A 22,139-nucleotide genomic window follows, 5' to 3' on the forward strand; every position below is an offset into this window, starting at 1 on the left:
TAGAAAATATTTTCAAATAGTTTATTGGTGTCACTTCCTTATTCTGGCTGTATTTCTCACTTTTTCTGGTTCTCAGGACAAACTTTTTTTCATGTTGTAAAGAACTCCACAGAGCCTGAAGGTATTTTGAGCTCTCAGTACTGTTTTTTCCTCTTCGTCTAACAGATCAGTTAGTCGCCAATAGTATGCAAAACTCAAACTGGTTTAGCTGTCCGTTTTACTCTTGAAGTTTAAACAAGGAAATTGGTAGCTATAAGAATACTCACAGGAAAAAAATTCTCACTTCTTGTATTCAAATTAGGTATGTTAAAATTTGTAACCTGTTTTTAGTAGCTCTTCATAACTGAGTCAGGTGGTTAGATACAGATAAACTTGTAAGCCTCTGAAACAAACCTCTCCTGTATCTCAGATCAAGCTTGTACATGTCATCACAAGGCCCAGTCTATTTTATCTTCACTTTTGCTAGCACCAGGTATGTGCTGGCTTAGAGAGCACATTCAGAGGGTTTGCTCTTCAGTGGTAATACCTAAAAGCTACCAACACATCGATAGGTGCCAGGTAAAGACCAAAAATCAACTTAGAGGATTGCTAAACAAAACCATAGTCTTGCTTCTCTTTATGGAAAGCCAGTAATTTTGCATTGGGTAAAAGTCAGCTTAACTAGCAGTATCAAGATAACTCTAATCTCTTCTGTGCACTGAAATCAGCCTCTTAATTTTTTATTAATTTTGCATTTGGTATGTGGATTTTTAAAACCTTTCCTTGAATGACATGTGGCTAATATGATTACATGTGCTGTGAACCCATTTTAGGTTCTAAGGCTGTAGGATTTTTTGCTTCTGCCTTTTTTTTTTCCTGAGCTCCTCACTCCTCTTAAAAATTACCAAGCTGTATCTGAGTATGATATTTTTAATGCACTGCTTTCCTGCTGGTGCATCCTTAGTTTTCTATTCCACAAATATTTCCTGAAATACTCCTTACAGAATCTAATACAGTGGATTTGATGATTGTTTGATGCCTATACATATTTGCTATATGACAATCGCCATAGAGTACTTTTTCACTCTACAATGTGTATTGTTAATTAAAGTCTCAAAGGTGTGCATAAATACCATGTCTGTGGGTGGATGTAACTGCTTTGTAGAAGCTAGTGCCTGTGGAAGTAGGAGCATGTGAAAGCTGCTGTTCCACCACCTGCACCACGTTCGGTCCATGGGACTTGTTCTCGGAGGACGTTTCCCCCCGGGCGCGGCTGTGAAGGCCGGGACGGCAGGCGCTGTGAGTACCGAGAAGTGCCGCGAGGAGTGCGAGGGCTCGGTTCCCCCGGTGAGGCTGCCCGCCGCTGCTTGCCGTAACAAACTTTTCATAGAGTCACCGCGCGGCTGCTTCTGTGTCCGCCGCGTTCCCAAACTCGTAAGAAGGGGTTTGACCTTCGCTCCGGCTGCCCCGGCTACGTCCCGCGGCCGGGCCGGGGCTGCCCCGAGAGAGCCGGGGACCTTCCCCTGCAGTCGGGGCCTGGTCGGACGCCGGGTGCCGCCGGGCCGGGCAGGGCTAGGCTCCCCGCGGCGGGCCGCGCTGCCCCCGCCTTCAGCCCCGCAGCACCGGCACGTTAGTTCCCCTGGGGGCGCGGGCCTGAGCGGAGGCCACGACGGGGCAGGCGGTGGGTCCCGCCAGGCCGCGCCGCGCTGTCCCGGCCGCTTCAGGCCGCCCCTGAGTGGCTGAGCTCCCGCGGGCCCAGCGCAGCGCGGGCAAGGGCGCCCGCTCCGTCGGGCCGCGCCGGGGCCTCGCAGGACCCCGCGCCGGGGCCTCGCAGGACCCTGCGCCGGGGGGCGGGTCCGCCGCTCGCCCCTCGCCGGGCCCAGCCCGCGCCGGGCTGCTAACTACAGCTCCCAGCAGGCACCGCGCGGGACGGGCCGGTATCGGCGGGGCGGGCGCATGCGCGGCGGCGGCGCCGTCGGTTGAGTAAGGCGGGGTGCGATTGGCTGCGGGCGGCGGCCGGGCGTGGGACGCGCAGTGACGGAAGGAGCGGGGCAAATGGCGGAGAGATGGTCCCGGGCCCCGTCCCGAGAGCGGCGATAATCCCGGCGCGGAGGAAGCGGCGCCGGAGGAGGCGGCGCCGGGGGCCCTAACGCCCGCAGCACCCCGGGAGGGTGCCGCCGCCGCCGGGGGAGGGGCGGAGGTGTCCCTTCGGCGAGCGCCTTTCGCAGGCGGCACTTGGGCGGCCAGAAACCGCGGCCAGAGCCACATCCGCGGCGCCGCCCGGAACACGCCGGGCCGGCGCCCGGGACTCGCTGCCCGGGATCCGCCGCCCGCCCCCGCCGCCACGACCGACGTCGAGGTAGGTATCGGGCAAAGAGGCGACCGGGGGCGGCCGCCCGGCGCCCGAGGCCTGTGCGGGCCGCGGAGCAGGCCCCGGCACCCCGGCGGGCAGGGGCCGCCGGCCGCCGCTCCCAGCACCGTCCCGCTTCCGGGGCGGGGGCGGCGGCCGCCTGGCCGGACACGGCGGGGCATGGCGGGGCATGGCGGGCAGCCGCGGCCGCCCCCGGCCCGCCGGGAAGTTTTCGGGGCGGGAGTCGTAGGACTTCGCTCGGGGGTAAAGTGCGGTTTGGGACCGGGAGGAGTGGGGGGTGCGGCCTGCGAGGCCCGCGGCTGCCGGCGGGTTCCGCCGTGCGCCCTGGGCTGCCCCGCGGCCCCGGGACTTGCGGGGTGGGGGTTGATTTTCCTGCGGGGCGGGGGAGGGGGCCGGGAGGAAGGGAAATGACATCAGAAACCGTCGGTGGGGTGACCCGGTTCCGCTAACAACCCCCTCCCCCCCCCGCCGCAGGGGGAGGGAGGAAAAAAGAAACTGTCACCGTGGGATTTCATCAGCTCCTTCTGCCTCCGTGCATTTAACCTATTTTTCTTCCCTTTGATTATGTAAGAGGAGCGGTGCGGAGAGGAGCGATGAGTAGGGATGGTTGATGGGCTTTCTGGGGAATTATCGGGGTTTTTATGTCTGGCTGGGCTGCCGAGTTAGCCCTGGGGAATGACGGAGAATTATGGTTTGGGTTTTTTGCTTCTATTTACATTTCTTGCATTCCTCCAAATATCACAGCGTGATGCAGGAGAGAGAGGCAGGGAGTGGAAATAGAGTGAAATTGGCCAGGTTTTTTATTTCATACTGAGTGAAAAGCAAGGGAGAAGTATAAGTTAAGAGGAAAAATCTTGTTCTGTTGGTGCTCTCACGTAAGGAGGGACGTACGTATTTTCTGCTCATTAATCTCACTTTAAGATATGAGTTTATAGCAGACTGTATTTGTATGTTCCTGATACTAATATTTTAACCTGTTTACATCATATTCAATATTTGAGTTTTGACATTTTGATTCAAAACTCCTTATGAGATTATCTTAATTTTTAAGTTTACAAATAGGAAAATGTCGATTTAGGAGCTCTGCTTTCTGAGAATAAAGTCCAGTCCTCTTGACTGCAGGAGTTTTATCTTTAAAACTGCAAGCCACAAGTCGTAATTTAAATCTGCCGTTATTTTTGCAGACACTGGAAATGTATTGTTGGAAATACTTATTTGTGTCAGGGTTTAGGGGAGGAAAATGTGCTGGTGCTGAGTGATTTTTTTTTTTTTTTTTTTTTTCCCCTGTAAGAGTTGTATAGAAACTGAGATGTTAATAAATATTTCACTTTAGTTTCCATAGCTCTAAAAAGTGGCCTTTCTGGTATAAAATATCTTGGTTAGTGTGATAAGTATTTTCAAGCATCACTTTGGCTGTTCATTTTCTGAAGTATGTGGGCAAGTTTTAGTTTTGCTCTTGGATGGAAAAGAGGAAATTAGAGCTTTTTACAGGGGAGCAAAAAAACCCCCAAAAGTTTGGCAACGATGTGTTTGGAGCAGCACAAAGTAGTCTGATGACAGTGTGGGGAAAAAGAGGATGGAGAGTGGGCTTAGAGAGTAACATGTACTAAGATCAAGCAGAAGCGGTCCGCAGAGTGGTATTCCACAGCAGAATCCTGGGCAGTAGATAAGCACGTGCCTTTACCCATCCATCTGCTGAACTGCTGGGGAGAAGAGTGTTTCCCAAAATGGTTTTTCCTGTATCCCTTCTCCATTGCAACACCATCTGTCTGGTAAACTTTTGAAGTTCAAATTTGGTCTTGTAATTTGCTTAGAACTGCTGAGACGTAGATGAATTGCTCATTTTGTTTGATAAGTGAAGGTTGGCCTGGTCTGATAAAGGGAGACTATTATTAGTGAGACAGCCTTGCTAGAGCAAAGTGGCAGAATGACGTTTCTGGAAACCAGTCTGGTGATCTTGGAAGAAGCCAGTCTGGCACTTCAGGTTGAGACACTGAGTGTTGAGGTGAAAACTAAAATGTGGAAAAAAGACAGTATAACACATATTCAAGGGAATAATAATAAAAACAGTTCTCTCGAACAAATAGATCATGTGTTAAGTTTATTAACAATCATTTTAAGTGCTGTTTTTCATATACTACTGTATATGAAAGATGACACTTTAATAGTTGGATTTCTTTGAATCTGTAGCTTAAATAAATGCCTCTCCCTTTTTTAACAGTCATTTCTCCAGTATGGAGAGTAATTTTGGAGGGAAAGTTGGACTTGATTAGATTCAGATTGGCTATAAAGAATTCCAATTTCCTATTCAAGTTTGGGGGGGGGAAAAAGAGAAAAATGCTGGTTTACAAAACAGATATGATAGTTTCGTTTTTATGTTGTTGTTTTTTGTCCAGTAGTTGAAGTATTTGTTTTGGAATTTGTCTTCATTCTTGCATTAAGCAAAAGTAAGAACAGAGCACAAGCAGGGAACGGTTTAAATATGTTCCTGTTTAATCTGTTCGTATTTAAACTTTGTTTTTCTGAGAGACCAAACTGTGAATCAGGCTAGAGCTGTAACACCCAGTAAAGTCACAGTTTATGCTGGTCTGCATAAGGTGTCCTCCATGTTCTTAGAAATGGATTGAGAAGTGTCTCTTTGTTCCTGTCCCTTGATCAATCAGATTTACTCCTGAGGGATTGCTGTGTACTAGTCTTGACCATGACAGTGCAGATGGCATAAACCACATCGTATTACCAAATAATATACTTGCTGAGTATGCCTGATGTGTAAGAAGAACATGGGGTGAAGTTATCATCGTTGTGTGTTTAATTAGTATTTAAAATAGCTAGAGCGACTTGAAATATTCTGTCAGTTTTTTATATTTAACTACAACGAGTCTCTTTAAAGCCATGCTGTTGTTTGACTGTAGCAAAGAGCTGCATGTTCAGATGTGGTGAAAATATTTAGTTTTCTGCGGATGTTTCGTGAAAGCAGTGCCATCTATACTTGAAAATATAAAATTAGAACAAACCAGTGCCAAAAATAATGTATTCATAGCAGAGTTTTCTTAAGGATCCATTGTGCCATCGTTTTATAAACGTGCAAGTAACTGAATTTTGAGTTAAGTTGGTAGAGGCACTACTTATTGCAGAAACTTTTGACGTAATGATGTTCACATGTAAATGAGTTAGTCTGTAGAAAGAAGCAGATGATGTATCTGTTGCTTGTGTGAAATGTATGTGCCTGGTGCTTGTAGGCCCAGTAAAGGGTGGAAATACAATCGTTTGTACTAAAAAGTCGGTGAATGTATGTTTCTTTTTTCTTTTCCAACAGAGAATATGAAACAGGAGCCAAAATGACATCCCGATTTGGAAAGACCTACAGCCGGAAAGGGGGAAACGGCAGTTCCAAGTTTGACGAAGTATTTTCCAACAAACGGACCACCCTTAGTACAAAATGGGGAGAAACCACCTTCATGGCTAAATTAGGACAGAAGAGGTCCAGTGTCAAACCAGATATTTCCGAAGTTCCTAAAAAACCCAAAGTTGAAGATGAGGTAACAGAGGATCCATTTGGATTTGACAGTGATGAAGAATCTCTTCCCGTGTCTTCAAAGAATGTGTCACAGCCTAAAGGCTCCTCTCAGCTGGAACCTGGTGAAGTTGCTCAGTCTGAGGACTTCACTCCTCTACTTGAAGCGAACAGCAGAATTAATCAACCAGACAGTGGAGAAAGCATTGCATCCAGCAAGTGCATACCTTTTGATAATACTGTTCCTCTCTTGAAAGAAAAGAGCACAAGCAAAAATGTGGAAGATGGAGAATGCAAAGGTGGCAGCACTAAACTCGTACCTGCAGGTACGTTTACTCAACTGTCCAAATAGTTCTGTTATCTTCCAATTTTTACTGCTCTACATTTAGACTTCGTATTTCCAGGGGTTGGTTAAATGTTCTAATAAAACTATGGGGCAATTAATTGTAAGGAACTGTAAAGGGTACGATTTTCAACTAAAACCACCAGGAAACATATTCGGAATTTTACGTGTTGGTCTGAGATCCTGGGCACTTTAATCTTGAGTCTCCAAAGTGAGGTACAGTGCTTTAGATTCAACATAGTGTGTTAGTCTACCTTAAATAGGATGGAACAATAATCTTCCTTTGCTAAAATTTGTTCTGAGCCCAGTGCATTAGTGTTTTTTAACATGTAATATTTTGAAGAGCAATGAGTTGGTACTAACAATGCTTTATTCTGAAGTTCCTGGCTTTAATTTGGTGCGAGTATATGGTTCCTACCATGCAGGTGCAGATACAGCTTACAACCTGCCTTATTATTTGTATAGAAAAAGTAGTTTCCTGATCTTCAGTTGAAAAAAAGTGTGTATGTATGTATATATATATATATATTTTTTTTTTTTAATTAGCACATCTTTACAATGTTTACATAAAAAGCTTCAGACCTATGAAACAGAATTCTGTCAAACTTCTTTTAGGGGCTGTTTTCAGACTCCAAAGTGTTTGTAAGAAATCTTAATATTTTTGAGAGGGAATTCACGAACCCCATGGAGCTGAACATCTCTGATTTTGTTCAAGTCATTCTTAGACAAGATCAGATGTTATTATATCCCATTAGAAGTTTTCATATAATGGGCTGATTAAACTGCAGCTTCTAAAATTGCACAGAAGATTCCATTAGATGAACCTTGATGAAGATGACACCTACTGACTTGCTCTGAGTTATCATCATCAGCTTTAATGAGAAGAACTTGCGTAATTTTGAAATCTCAGGTGTAGTTAACCCTAGGATCAGAAATTTAAGTGGACTTGTTCAGTTGTAGTACAGTGGACAAGAAGATACTTAATAGTGGAAGATATATATATAGCTCAGTTATTTGCAAGATAATTCTATTAGTGATACAATACAAGAAAAAAACCCAAGAAATGTTGCTTTGAACTGTTGTTTGACAGACACATTGGTGGGACATGTAGTTGTCTTTTGATCTTACTCTTATTTTTGCTACTGAAATATTTCTCATTTTCATATGGTTTTCTGGAGTTTATCTGTATGATCTACCTTCAGTCTGGAAATGCAATTTATGTTTTGCTAAGTTTGAATACTTTTCATAAGAGATTGAATAGATTTATCCCCCAGTATTTACAAGGAGAAGAAACAGTAATGACTTTCCTTGGGTTTTAATGAGAGGTTGTAGCAGAGCAGGTTTTACAGTGAAATGGTTTCCATGTAGAAAAGCTTTGTTTTTTCAGGTTGGAAAAGAAAAGGAGAGCTGTGGGGAGAAAATGTGATAGAGCTCTGAAAATTCATAGTGTGTGAAAGGCCAAGAGGAACAGACTTCAGCAGTTTCCTTGGTGTTTCCTGGTTCCAGTGTTGTGGAAAATAATAAAATATTAAGTGCGGAAAAACTTTTTAATTTGATGCCTATTTAAATTCTAGAACTCCTTGTTAGACAATACTATATACACCATAAATATGTACAGCTCTGAAAGGAAGGAAGATGATGAATCTTGCTGGACAGGTCCATCAGGGGCTGCTGAGTGTGGTGGTGGTGGTCTGGATGCAGAGAGGAGGTGACTTAAACAACAGTTTGCTTGGAGAAATTCTGTTTGTGATGCTTTCCTGGGGTATTTGGTACTGACTGCAATTCAGCCAGAAGTAGTGAAGGGCAAAGTGGATCTGAACCTGGCGATGCTGTTCTTTTCAGAATCTATTACATTATTTTTACACCTAGTCAAAGGAAGATAAAAACCTATTTGAGAACTTTCTGAAGAAATTAAATTCAACTAAGAATGAATCTTTGCAAAACATGCTAGAAGATCCTTTAAATAAGGGTAAGGAAAACAAGACTGTAGTTTTGGTGCTAGTGTTTGTTTTGGACAACACAGCTAGTGTAAATGAAACGTGGATGGTTTAAGCAGCTGTTACGCTTGTGTGTAGACTGATCCAAAATAAATGAATATTGTCTCTGAATAGGTCACTCAGAACATTGAGCAATTAGTGATATAGTTACCAAGTGTAAATATAGGTACTTCAAAGGCTTCTTTGTTATATTGACAACAACGTAAAGTTTGATGATAGAAGACTTATCTTGCAGAACTGGAGGGAGCTAATTTTGTTGATTTAAGGGTGGAAATATGAGGGAAGAGGGAACCTGGGGGAGGAAAAGCTGAGTAACAATGAAAAGGTTGTTCCTTATTGTGTGGTCTCCTCAGGTACAGTGTATGTACTTCTGTTGCTTACATGTCCTCCCCCTTCCCCATAATCTTTTTGCCCTTCCTGGTGTCTCTTGGACTCTACCAGGTTCAACCAGATTTGTTCAAAGGACTGAAGGATCCTTGAGACAGCAAGTTCTGCTACTGAAGAGGAAAGAAAGGGAAAAAAAAAACCCAAACCACAAGCACAAACACAAAACAACCACCAACCAAACAACAATAAATGAACAAACAGAAACCACCAAACCAAAAAATTACAGCAAAAAGCCCCATCTAGGCATCTCTAGGTATAGGAAACTAGGCTATATTGGTACTGATGTTCATTAAAGTGCTTCTTAATGTGTTTCAAGTGCAATTTGCTAGTTCTTGTCCTGATACTGACTAGTCAGTGCATGAATCAAGGTCTCAAGACCTCCTGACAGCATGTACCACCATTGTATCTTATTTCTTTACCTGAATAAGGTGAAAATGGTGACTTAAAGTGGATATGGGTAAGCTGAGAGCTACAGTTTAGCCAGCAAATTCTGCTCTTAATGTATTATCCTGCCTCCATGTCCATTTCTTTGGACATTAAATCAAAGGTGATGCAATGTCGGTTAACTTTAATGTTTGATATTAAAAAGCAGTCTATTTTTTGTGTTGTTTAAAAAGTTGTGCAACTGCATAACACAGGTGAGGATCTGTATCTTTTAATTGATACAACTTACTGGTGGGGTTTTTCGAGGGGCTTTTTTGTGGTTTTGTTTGGTTTGTTGTGTTTATTTTTTTCATAGCCTTCAGCTAGTGCTTGTAACAATCTCATTTTAAAGGCTTTGAGAAGCTCTTAATATGGAAAGCTTCTCATAATCTTACCCTAATGTTGCTTGACCAAGTCTTAATACTGTCGGAAGAATGTTCATGAGTAATCCTGTACCTAACAGGTAGTTTAGAGATAGTAGGAGTTTAGGTAAATTAGAAATAGCAACAGAGTATTCAGTGTTAATAGTTACTGTTAGGTCACTTTTGTTAGGAGGACTTGGTAGCTAGAAAGTAAGTTGTGTCATTGGAAAAATATTATACTGGTTATTCATACCATGCAAAAATGCAACAACTTGGTATTTAGATGGTGAGGTTTTTTGTGAGAGTCTAATGGTAGGATAAGATGAAAACCCACAGAGCAATGCTTACTTGGGTTTCTGAAACACCTTGGTAGATTTTTGTTTATTTGTTTTTTAAACTGTTAAGCTGCTTCTGTAAGACATAAACCCAAATAGTATTTCACACTAAATTCTCCTGCACATAAGCTTTTATATAAAAACATGGCCTTGCAGAGCAAATTGCGAGGTGCTAGTTTAAAAAAAAAATTAATAACTTTGTTCTTAGAATATTTATGTTAGCTTGTGTGTTGAAATTAGCGTAGTATGATTTTTCAGATTAAAATTAAAGTCAAAGCTCGATGGATTTTAAAAGATGGTATGTCATTCCATAATTATATTAGCGTGTGAACATATTTCAATATATTTCAGTTCAGGGAAAAACTACTTCTGTCATTCTTGTGTGAGAGTTTTTGTTTTGACCCTGGATGTTGTGATCACTTGCTGTGTTTTGCTTGTGTGCCGGGGACTGAGCTCTCGGAACTCGAGCCTTTGGAGGGTCTAGTCCAAGGCGTTGATGCTGTTCATGAGAGAAGGCTCGTGGGTCAAGAGATGTCTCAAGTGGTTGGATGATGTCTCTCATCTTCAGACACCTTGTGCTCCTCCTGTTTGTGGTTATGTTAATTCTAAGTTAAAATATGTGGTATTTAATGACGCTTTTAACTCAGAAGTCTGGTTTGTTTTAAAAACTGTGAGTATATTGAAAATATATTTTGCTTGCTGTGGAGAAATAGAAAATAGAATGGCTTTAAATGTGTTTTCAGAATACAGAGCAGTGTAGGAATAGCATCCCTTTTTGCTGTGCTGTGATGCCAAGTGGTTATTGTCTCGGCAGTGTCCTTCGAGGCTTTCCAAGATTAAAAGGACAAATTATTGCATGTAAAATATTTGTGATACTTGCATTTTTTCCCCTAACAGAGTAATTATGAAAATAGCTGTTCTACGTCTTGTCATTTGTTACTATGTACTGGTATTCAAATAAGTCGTTGTTCTGGAAGTAGTTTTGCTCTTGGTGCTGTAAGAAAACATTTGCCTGTTTGCTGTTCAGTTCTTTTGTGTTTCTAGGTAGTTCCTTAGTGGCCTCGTTTTTCATTTGAGGCTCATGCACGTATCGGTAGCAAATTGAAATGGCAAATGCAATCCTTCTTAATAACTTGTGCTTATGCAATGCAGGAGTGAAGGGATACAACTGTGCTTAACTACTTCATGACCCAGTATGCAGAATCGAGTTGCTTGGAAGCATACTGAGTGAAGAGAGTAATTTGCAGAAAATAGTTGCCCTGAAAAGAAGATAGTTCGAGTGATCAGGTCTGCTCCCAACAGACCATCCTGATAGTACCTTAGTGAATGTGTCTGCAAAGCCTCTGCATTCTGATTATGTGGGTGGGGGAGCCCTGTCTTTAGAGTTAAGTTGCAACTTCTTAAATTCAAGTTTGTTAAATAATTACATTTGACAGCATGATTTGCCAGGATATTCCTTTCACGTGGTTTTAGAGCTTCTGTTTTGTATTTAACATTGATATGGATGTTTAAGATAATAGTTAGGGCTCTGCAGAGTTGCTGGGTGCAATTTATTTACCTCTTGAAGAAGAATTTCAGTTTAGTCATTTTCTTTCCAAAAATGGAGCAGAAGTTGGGGAAAACTGAATGAGATCTGAGCATTTGGCTGTGTTAGGAGACAGCTGGCAGCACCCATGATTAAGAAGAACTGCAGCTGTGCTCTGGCTGGCTCAAAGCATTAAGAAACTGATAGCAGAGAAGGGGAAAGGTCTGCCAGAAAATATGTATGCCCCTAGAATTTCAGTGTTATGATGTTTGTTTAGATGGCAGTAATTATGCTGGGTATATAGATAGCTGGGGCTTATCCACAAGTTCTCTTTTTCAGTTGTTCTTGTTATGTTTCCCTCTTTTTAAGATATCCCTTCTCCCCTTACACACAGAATTTTCTTGCTTTGTCAGTAGCCCAGGTTCAAACTAATGCGATAATTATTTGCGTGTTTTTTTTTTTTTTTTCCTGTGGTATTACTCTGATACTTCTTTGAAGATTTGGTGGTGTTGGTTCTTTGTTGTGGTGGTTTTGTGTTTGTTTTTTTTTTTTGTTGGGTGCTTTTCATACACCTGAAATGATTTAAATTCTGTTTAAATTTCAGTATTCCATTTTTGCTAAAACAGCAATACAGGAAAAATACCCCAATATTTAGGAAGGAATCTTCTGATTTCTGCAACATATTTTTCCTAATGACAGGTACATGTGTAATATGTGTGTCCATGTACAGAACGCACAAAACTTTTCCCTCAACTTGTAACTCTCTCAAACAATAGTGAGGTTGTCGAGACGTTTTTTGGAATCCATACTTTTAAAATAATTCTTTTTTTATGGACTCGTACAATGAACAGTTAGTTTTTAAAAGGTCAAACTTTTGACTGCTTCTTCACTTCTTTCATGTTTAAAAAGTTGAAATAACTTTGCATTCAAAACAGTTGGTCAGTGCTTTTAGAAGAAAAAACCCTCTTAACGTGTGTACCTCTTAAGCGGACCAAAGCATGCAGGAAAGCAGAAAACAGTTGGTGAGGAAACCATTTAAGGTTCAAACTGCTGAGATCTTATTAACTGTATGGAAAATGTTTTTCAAGTTCAAACTTAGCTCATATTTTCTTTTAAGAAACTGCTACCGTATGCAGTAAAGAGTTTCAACATATTTATGGGTAGTGTCTGAATTCAAGCTGGCTTAGCCTAAAGATACATTTGTTTTGACAGTTGTTAGTGCTGCTATGTTATAATGTGCTTTAATACTTTTTTCATAAGGGCTCATACAACAAAAGTCAGTGAAGAAAAGCTTTGGCATGTGCCAGCCCCTTGTGTTGCCCGTGACACTTTGTGTTTTCCCTGCAAGGGGTGAGTAGTTACCTTCCTGGATCAGCTTTCTCCTGCTGCTTGGAGCAAAAGGTGCCCTTCTGAGCTACCCGTGAGGAAGAATGTGTTGGTTTCACTGGACTTCCCATCAGAGCTGAACACGATACAGGTGGCTCAGGCTCTGACAACTCTGGTGTTACAGGGTGCAGCTACTCTCCTGGCTGTCGGATTTGATGTTGCACAATTTTTCATCTCTTCAGGATTATTTTATTTTTAGATTTCTGACCAAGTAGCGTTCCTTGCGGTGATATAGAGTTCTTCAAAGCTTAATTCTTTGCTGGAAGACAAAATCAGTTTTCTTTCTATAGGAAGGGGTTTTAGCATTGTTTACTAAGTCTCCAATTTGTCCTTTGTTTGAGAGAGTTGTGGACTCTGTATGCCAGCTGGATGTGAGCATTGACGACATGCTGCATGCTATGTTGGGTTTTTACAGAGTATCAGTGTCTGTAGAGTCACATTTTAATTTATACTGTTATGAATGTGGATAGATACAGATCTGAGGCAATGTTAGAAAAGTCATGTTTTTCTTGTAAGTATGTAAACACCAGAAGAAAAACAGACTTTAAATTAGGTTTTCAGAATGTTGTAGAAGAGTTTTAAGCAAGATTAGAAATAAGAGTGAAGGAGGAATTATAGTTATTCCAGCTGTGAAAGACAAAGTGTGAGACTATAGTTGCAACTTCAACAAAAATACTTAACTGGGAAAAAAACGGGTTGGAGTTATAGGGCTTTAATTTGATAGAAATTGAGAGCCTGGATATAGCTGATGAAAAGTAACCTAGGTTTAATTTTTTAGCTATATTTTGACTGGAGGAGGAAATGCCTTTAATATGAAGGACTAAATTAGTAATTTTGAGGTTTAGTGGTTTTTTTTCCCCCCAAATGTTTGCTGGGAAGGCAGTTGTGCTGACCACAGAACGATGTGTGCTTTGGCCAGGTGCGCGTGGATAGATCGGTATGAAGGTGGTATTGAGATATGCAGTGATTTAAGATACAATGAAAGATCAGTGTTCAGGCAGAATATCTTATGAGTGCTACCTGAAGCAGCAGAAGAGGGGAAGAGCAGCTGGATTGTTACTTCAAAAAAAACATTTTCCCATACCATTGAAAATTTGCCTGAGATAAAGGCAAGTGGTTAGCTCTGAATATTTTCTGCATGAGGGAGAAGGTGGTCATGTCAGCCCGCACCTGTGAAAAGCTTCCATTTCCATTAACATACAAGGATTTTTTTAAAAAGCTGTATGCTGGCTGAGAGGAGGTATCATTTTTGCAGCCTTTCAGAATGCCTGCCAGTAGCATGTTTTCCCAGTGGAAAAAAGTTTACAAGGAATTACCTTTTCTGGCTCCAGCAGGTGCCCAAGGTGAGAAGCAGTAACGTGGTGGTTGGGGTTCAGCCGTTCCCAGGGTGGATGGAGCCCCAGCACGCTGGCGTGTTGAGTTAACAGCAGAACAGGCCATGTTCGGAAAACGTGAATATCTGTTAGCTTCATGGAATGAAATAATGGTTACCAAACTGAAATGTTGCATCTAGGTGATTTGACAGAAGAGAAGGTGTCTCCTGTCTGTCTCAACACCTATATGCTTAGAAGGATAGCTACTCTTAACTGAAGAGATGTAATGCGATTGAGAACTTGTTTCATACATAGTTTTAATAAATAATAAATTCAGCCTTTTTGTATAAATTGCCTTAGAATTTTGATATTCAGAGTGCTGGAAAGGAAACAAGAAAAGCAAACTATTCTTAAGGAAAATAGTTCTATGATGGCAGTAAATTAGATCTCGTCACTTTAGAGTTTTCTGTGGAATTCTTCTGCAAAAGGAGATGCCCCTTAAAACATCTGCAAAGAGGCAAACTTTCCATCCAACCTGTATGCTGAGTTGTTGGGAGCTCATTTTGATTCAAAGCGACTAAAGAACCAGCATTTATAATCATAGCTATAGATGTGGTGGTTCTATAATTTTAGCTATTTCAGTGATTGTCAGCCATGAAACTGGTTTTGAGAGCCTAATCTTCTGAGGTTCTTACGCTTCTTATCTTCTGTTTATGCCTGCTAACAGGCACTGCATTTCAAGATCTTATGGGCATCAATGGATAATGACGGATCTAAGTAAATTTTGACTCTCTCTTAGAATTGTCTATTTTATAGCCATAGCTTTTTTCTGTGTTTACCAGCTGTTCAATCATAGGCAGAAAATGGATCAAAGGAGTTCAGTCTGTAAACTTTTCTCCTCACCAACCAAAACACTTCATTTCCAATGCAGAGTAGAAGAGAGAAACTCAAATGAAATTTGTTTTCTTATTTGGAGAAAAGCATGGCTGCTCTGCAGTTGGCTGGTTTTCTGTCCAAACCAGAGAAGACACTGTGTATATGTCACCTTTGGGCTCTCTTCCCAGAAATGAGGAATGTGATACAAGCAGCTGGTAAAGATTAATCTTTTCCTTTAGCTTGGTCAGCTTCAAATTGTAAAGTGATGTCGCTTTCTGCTTGGGAACATTGGTGGTGGTGTAATGGAGCCATAACAAATGTTTCGAAGGGTTGTGGAGCATCAGGCAGAGCTGTAGCTCATAATGAGCTTAACAAGCTGTTTCCTGCATCCTGTGTCAGTGGTCTGTCTGCTCATGAGCTGTGAATGTGTATGCCCTCAGGAGCTGGAGGGATCTGAAGGCCCTGGGTACGCTTTTTTTTTTCTTATTGCCTCCTTTTCCTTGATATTTCATTTTCTTTTACATCTGTCTTGGTAGTCAGGTGTTTATTTGAAGAGAAATAAAGAGGAATAAAAAATTGGCAGCATGCCACCTGCCTGCCTTTTTAAAGATTTCATTGCTTTTGACCAATATTATCTATACATTTGCAATTAATTATTTGAACTTATGTGGCTAATAGTGAAAGAAACCTAGTTTAAATTTGTAGATATGTTTTCTGTGTACAATAATTCAATCATGCTTTATTTGGTATTAAAATGAAGGCTTCTACAGCTAGTTTCACAGCAATGAAGGAACACAAGGTCTCATGCTATGAATGCTACAGAAGGTGATATGTCTTGTTTGTAGCTTGGTGACACTTTGGTTAGTCTTCATCAGGAATTGCTAGAAATGAGAGAAGACTAACCTGGACTTCAAGTTAGTAGGGCTAGCATTTAATACTGGCAGCTCTTCCATGAGTAAACAGAAGAAATAAGCATTTATTTTGCATATGTGATCATATTTTGACACCTTAGCATGTTTTCTTAGCATACCGAGGCTAATATTGACTGTCCATTTGTTCAATTTCCTAATAACATTTGTGCTTGTTGACTAGTTTTGATCAAACTTCAAGTGGTAAGGAGAGATTTCAAAGATACAATGCTATTTCAAGTGTCGTGAAAGATGGTGGTGTGAAAAACGTGAGTTGAATTGATTCATCTGTTCCCTTAGCTCTCTCCAATCTGCCTGTTAGTAGGGAAAATGTGGTTGTGCCTGGATGCCTAATCCATTTGTGCAAGCCTCAGCAAGCTGGCGAGCCAGCATGTGTTGCTGCGTGTGATCCGCAGTGTGTGCTGTCCCATGCCTGTCAAACAGGTTGATGGTTTGAGTTGTGGGGCATTGAGCTTTGTTCTGTGAGCCCCAAATCTGTCCAGGACAGAAATTCACATTAAAAGACATTGTTCTCACAGCCTGCGAGGCTGCTCTGTGCTCCACATAACTTAAAAATAGCAAAGAAGCTTCTGCAGCTCTATCACTGAACTGGTAACAAAAGCATATAGTGTTTGACTTTAGGTGATTACTGTGAGACTGTTAATGATGATTTGATTTTTATGGGGCTGAAAATTACGTTTTCAGACTTGGAGCCAAGCAACTTGAAGTCTTGTAAGTTAAATGGAAATGAAACGAAATTGAAATGGGGACTAGGCTGGAGGATACATTTCTTGATGGTTGGTTTGGATTATGTTGGTTTGGTTTGGTTATTTTTTGCCAAGAAGAACCTTTGGTTTCCTAGAGGATTTTTTCCCTTCACTTTGTTTTGAATTCCATTTTGGTATATGCTGTACCCTAAGGATCAGGGCATGAAATGGTTAACTCTTGCAGCTTCGGTAGTTGATGGAGAAAGTGATATCTTTTCTCCAAACTTCAGTGTTTCTTCTTCAAGTAAGATGGCTCTGTCAATCTTTTAATCTCCTATGAGAAATGATAAGAATTGGTTTTATGCCTTCTCCTTTCTGCATTAACTGCTCACTGCTTTTAGGCCCTGTCTGGAGCAGGTTTTGACCAAGTTTGAGTTACTGCAATGGTAAATGCCATTATGGTGAGCCTCGAGCAGAAATCAGGATGGTTCTTGTCACATGAACTCAAATGCTAAAAGTGTAGTGCTAGGTGATCAGTCAATCATATCAATAAAGTTTCATTAGCGTAACTATTTTAGTATGTCGTCAATGATGATATGAGAAAATACCAGTTTGAGCTGTCTAAAACATTCTCAGAGGAATCTGTGAAGCTGTCCAGGCAAAAGGATAAGTAGCTCTGGATTGACAAAACAGAGCAACTCTACTAAGATGTGTAACAAATCCTGGAAAAACACTTCAGGCTCCTGGGACCACTTGTGAAACCTTTTAAACTCCTGCCTCCCCCCTGACATTTACTTTCTCCTCCCATCTCCCCAGGTGCTTTCAAGTAGTTTCTAGTATTCTCTTTATATCTCCTTTCCAAATCACCAGTAGGAAAACTTTGTGTTAATTACTCATTGAACTGTTTCTCCTACTAGACACCTTTTCCTGGCCACTCTGGACTCTGCTGGCCTGTTGTAGCTGTAGGTAATACAGCTGGTTTTTGCCTGTTCCTTTTGGTCTCTCGATGCTTGTTTCTAGGTCCTGGGATCATGATCACTTTTTTCACAGAAAGCTGCCTTGTAGTTACAGGTGATGTTGGTCAGTGGCTGTCACGGCTCTGCCGCTTGTACCAGTAGCTTCCCCTTACATGTACTTGTCGTTACCAGAGGTGAGAAAGAAGTAAGGAATGTGTCCACTCACTCCAAGCACTGGGGGACAGTCAAAGGTCAGGCTTAGAATTACCCATATTTTTGCATTTTTAAAACCTTTACTCATTGTTTCTTTGCCATTTTGTATACAGTATAAAGTGACTGGAGTCACTTAGCCAATTGTGGAGATAAATTGCAGTATGGTCTCTTTATTAGTTCTAGCAATTTCTTATTTCGTCATGAATACAGAAGTGAATTGTTTTGAGCTCTGTGAATAGAGAAATTCCTTAGAGTCCCCTTGTTATGTTCACTGCCTGTACTAGAAGGCAGCTTGAATGAGTACCAGAGGTCCTACTCAACTGGTCTAGTGTGGCTTTTGCTCTGGAAAACCTATTGGCCTTCACTTTTTTGGTTCTGTATGACAATATATAGCTAAAGATTGAAGACAAGAAGCATATTGGAAGTTGTCTTTCTATCTTCAATTAGCTTACCTTGTTTTCTTTGCAACATTCAGTTTTAAACACTTATGAATGGCATATAATTACAAAAAAAAAGTAGCGATTCTTTTCACTCTGGCAGTTTCTGTATGCCTCACAATTTTTTTTTTGTATGTATTTTCTGTATGCCTCACCTTTCACCATCTCAACAAGTCTGTAATTATATGGTGTCTTTTATTATTACTGTGATCAAACTAAATGTTTTGTGAGTGGGGAGATATTCTTCATTTTCTCATATTGTACAATGAAGAAGTAGTAATGCTCTTGAGGGCTACCTGGGAGCTCATTTTCTGGTAGGTGTTAGTTTCTTAAGAAGAAAATCCCTTTAAAATAAGGCAATGTGTTATGGGAACTTAATGAAAAAATAACATTGAGACATCCTAATGTAAAAAATTATCGGAGATGTCCAGCTGAAGGATGTAGGTGTCTCATCACTAAAGAAAATCAATTTCACTTCTTTAAAAAAAGTCTTTAAGAAACAAAAAAGTCTGGAATCGCATTCTTCCTTTTGTACATGATTTTAAAAATGAAAAGACAACAGGTAGTCCCACTATGGCTATCTATGTTAGCCAGAGAGCATTTCGTGTTCTGTTGGATACATAGAATAGCATTTGTTCAATCTAGTGAGTGCTTACATTAAACATGTATTTTTTAAAAAAAGATACGAACAGAACATTCTCTTTATATCCATCTAGTCTAAATGATACAATTAGTGTAGATGTGCATTTGTTTAATGTTTAAAGATTTATTACTGAAAAAGCAAGGGTTGATTACTGAAAACACAGTGGGATTTTGAGACCTCAGTTACATTTCCACTGTTTGAGCATTTACGTATGTTTAGAGGAGTATAAAATACGACCTTATATAAATTGAATATTTTGCAGTGTATGACCTTGAATTTTTATGGTCATCTTACAAAGGTTACTTGCAGCAACAATCATCATAATCACTTAAATACAGCTTTACAGAGTTTGATTGTGTGCATCTCTGTGTAAAAACATCTCAATGTGTTTGGTGGGAAAGAAGTTTCACACTTCTCTGCCTCCCCCCACCCCCCCAATTTATGAGCAATACTTTAGACATAAACTAGAGCATAAAATAAAGCAAGAGGTGTGTATAAATGTGTGTTTATCAGTTAAGATTTAATTTAGACTTGCCAGTCATTTAGACTGGCTCCCTTGTATTCTCGTAATTAAGTTCTAGAGATTTAAACAGAAAACAAATCATGATTACTACAGAAGATTGTTATGGTTCTTAGGAATATTGTGCTAGCACCTGGGGCAGGGAGGAGAAACCCAGCACTCTCTGGTGGATTATATAGTTATATGCTGTTGCTGATCTGAAATTACTTGGGAGACTTACTCTGGTATTTGAGCCCCAAAAGAGCCTAATCGCAGTTAAAATTGGGAGGAGAAATTAGATGCCTCTTTTGAACTACAGAATATATAATAATTCAAAATTAGTTCATTTTCTCATATCCTCTCTGTGCTTTCTGTATCTGTGAATAAAAATGTTTTATGTTTCCTACAGTCATGCTAGCTTCTGCTGTAACAGTTACTACAGATAAATATTGTACTTTTTAAAATTAAGGTTATCGAGTTGCTGGTATTGTACACCTTTGGGCAATTAGCAAGTGATTTGCAGTAATTTCTAGTTAGAAGCGTCAGTCTGACAGCTATTAACCCACTGATGAGATGAAAACAGTGTCTTGACAAAGTGTCCTTTGAGGAATTATTCCTCTAAATGTCACTGCTTAGTTTTCCGTTAATGCATTATGATTATTCAGTTTTAAGGCCAAACTTTCTACCTGGTGTACAGTAAAGAGTTTACTGGTTACATTTTTCATCAGCCTTGCTTATTATTGGAGATAGAAAAATCTCCGTGCTGCAGTTAAGACTTCTGAAGTACTGGGTGGTTTAAAAACCACCACCACCAAAAACCACCACACCTTTTTCCAAATAGTTGATTAATGTTTCTTTGGACACAGATTCCTTGGTAATTTTTTCCTCTTTTTTTTTGTCAATGCTTCTGATGTCTATGAGCTGTATATATTTTTATGTATCATTGGCATCTTCAGATTGTTTTCCAGGCTTGATGTGTGGATCATGTTTTCTGCTTGAGAGTACAGTCTGTAGCTGAAATAATAATGATTCAAGCTGAGACTATGTGAAATCAAATTTCGGCTTTTTTTTCATCTCAAAACAGATTCCTGAATTATTTGGCTCTTGAGTTGTAATGTGCATACGCACACATGTGCTCTGTTCCTTCCCTGGGAAGATGAGATTTGATTTGGTCCTGGTATGAAATGTGGCTCTTTAAAATCCCAGACTTCCTTAGGATGGGAAAACCATTCCCTTTCCAGATACGCAGACAGAAACATCTTCCTAGCAATTCTGTGTTGTTTACTAAACCAAGACAGGCATATTTTAAATATACTTTAAATATTGCTTAGAGTTTCATTAATTCAAATAAATATGCACTAAGATATGGAACAGTTAGTGGTGAGGCTACAAAATAGTGTATTTTAGCAGGAAAGTCTGAGAATTTTTTTAGCTTAATTTGCTGGGTTTTCTGCCTAAGTATTATGGTAGTCTTCAGTTGCACAATAATATTAAGCATATGGAGGGGAAAGGAACATATTGTGTGCTGTAAAACTCACTCTGACTACAGAAAGGTTAATTTTGGTTGGGCCTCTTAGATTATCGCAAGCATGAGATTGAAATGGGAATAACAAGATTTATTGTATAATGTATTGATACTGAGAACGATAAAACAAGATTCCATCACTGAGATGGCTCAGACTGATGTTCTTTGGGGAATTTAGTTTTACTTTTCATATATTCTGTTAAGAACTTTTTTGTATTTCTAGCTGAGTATGTAAACTTCTGTGACAGACCTCAGCTGGACTCCAAGAGAACTCAGATGCCATTTGTGAGATATTACTTATCCTCTCTCCCTGTGGAATTTCAGCTAGGATTAAACCAATTTCCTGCAAAAGTTGACTTGGTGGTAATGTCTTAAATAGAATTTAATTTAATAGAATTTTCTGCTTGCACCTTAGAATTCTTTTATAAACATATGTGCAAAGATGGCATTTAGATGATGCTGTTTTAATTTGAAAACAAGCGAACCAAAGTCCCTGGAACGATACCAGTGCTCACTTTCCTCATCAAGATGGTTGAAACCTTTTGGTCAGTGCTATGAAACTTCTGTGCCACTTGGGTAAATGAGAGCTGCTGAAGTTTAATGCAGTCAGGCCTAGTGCTAAAGGATGCTGAAGCCTTCATTTTACTGATGAATTCAGGAAGCATTTGCCGCCTAACAAATCTGAACCTCAGGCGTTGCATTCTGCCAGTGCAGCTTCTTCTGTTACTGGAGTGTTCTGTACCTGTTTCTTCAAAGCATGTTCTCTTCTAGCATCTCTTTTTCTACTTGTCCCTGTCCCAGTTGCTTCTGTTTCTCCAGTTGATCTCATCATGTGCTACTCTTCTATGCCTCAGGGTCTTCTGCATTCCAGTCATACTTGTTATCTTGCACTCCTGGCCCAGGCAGCTGGTACGGAGGGTGCTGATAGCCATGGCAGACACCTTGGCTCCCATGTTTGGTTTTACTGTCTCTGAAATATCAAATAAATTTCTGCTCATCTTGTTTCCAGGAAATAATGTACTTGTATTTCTGGGTATCTTTGTGTGTGTGTTGATGTGCAACAGCAGAGTGTGGCAGATGCAATCTTCATGAAACTGGTACTAAATCCGCTGAGCTTTTGTTGGTATTCAGCGAAACCAAAGGTTTGTAACAGAGACTGTAGCATTTGTAGTACAGATATGTTAGTGGATTACTTTTGCTGGTTTTAGTAGCTGTACAGTTGCCGCATTAGGCAGTGGATTATAGGATAATTTTCAGCAAATTTACTTAAATTCATTGGTTGGTTTTGTGGCCCATGCTGATTTTTCATTTCTGCTGTGATGTGTCACTACAATTTAGTTCTTAGACCAGGAATATCTGAAGGAGCAGCTGTAACCTGCCTATGGATCCCCTTTCCTGACTGCAGTAGGCTGCTATAGTGCCTCTTGGAGTATAAAAAAA

The 22,139-nt window shown here is 40.6% G+C and overlaps 1 protein-coding gene across 6 annotated transcripts in view; it reads left to right on the forward strand.

Annotated features, from left to right (window-relative positions):
* The window catches only part of WAPL (WAPL cohesin release factor), a 151,580-nt gene that overhangs the window by 76,963 nt on the left and 52,478 nt on the right, over nt 1–22,139 (forward strand). For 4 of the 6 annotated variants that reach the window (XM_065639094.1, XM_065639093.1, XM_065639099.1 and 1 more), the window contains exon 3: nt 5,667–6,190. In XM_065639094.1, coding sequence (XP_065495166.1) covers nt 5,667–6,190 — 524 coding nt within the window. Of the gene's footprint in view, nt 1–2,147; nt 2,339–2,572; nt 2,594–5,666; nt 6,191–22,139 lie in introns of those variants that run through there. The other 2 variants (XM_065639100.1, XM_065639098.1) reach the window with 2 other exon arrangements.

Source organism: Caloenas nicobarica, chromosome 7, assembly GCF_036013445.1.
Source record: "Caloenas nicobarica isolate bCalNic1 chromosome 7, bCalNic1.hap1, whole genome shotgun sequence".
In the NCBI taxonomy this organism is placed as follows: domain Eukaryota; kingdom Metazoa; phylum Chordata; class Aves; order Columbiformes; family Columbidae; genus Caloenas; species Caloenas nicobarica.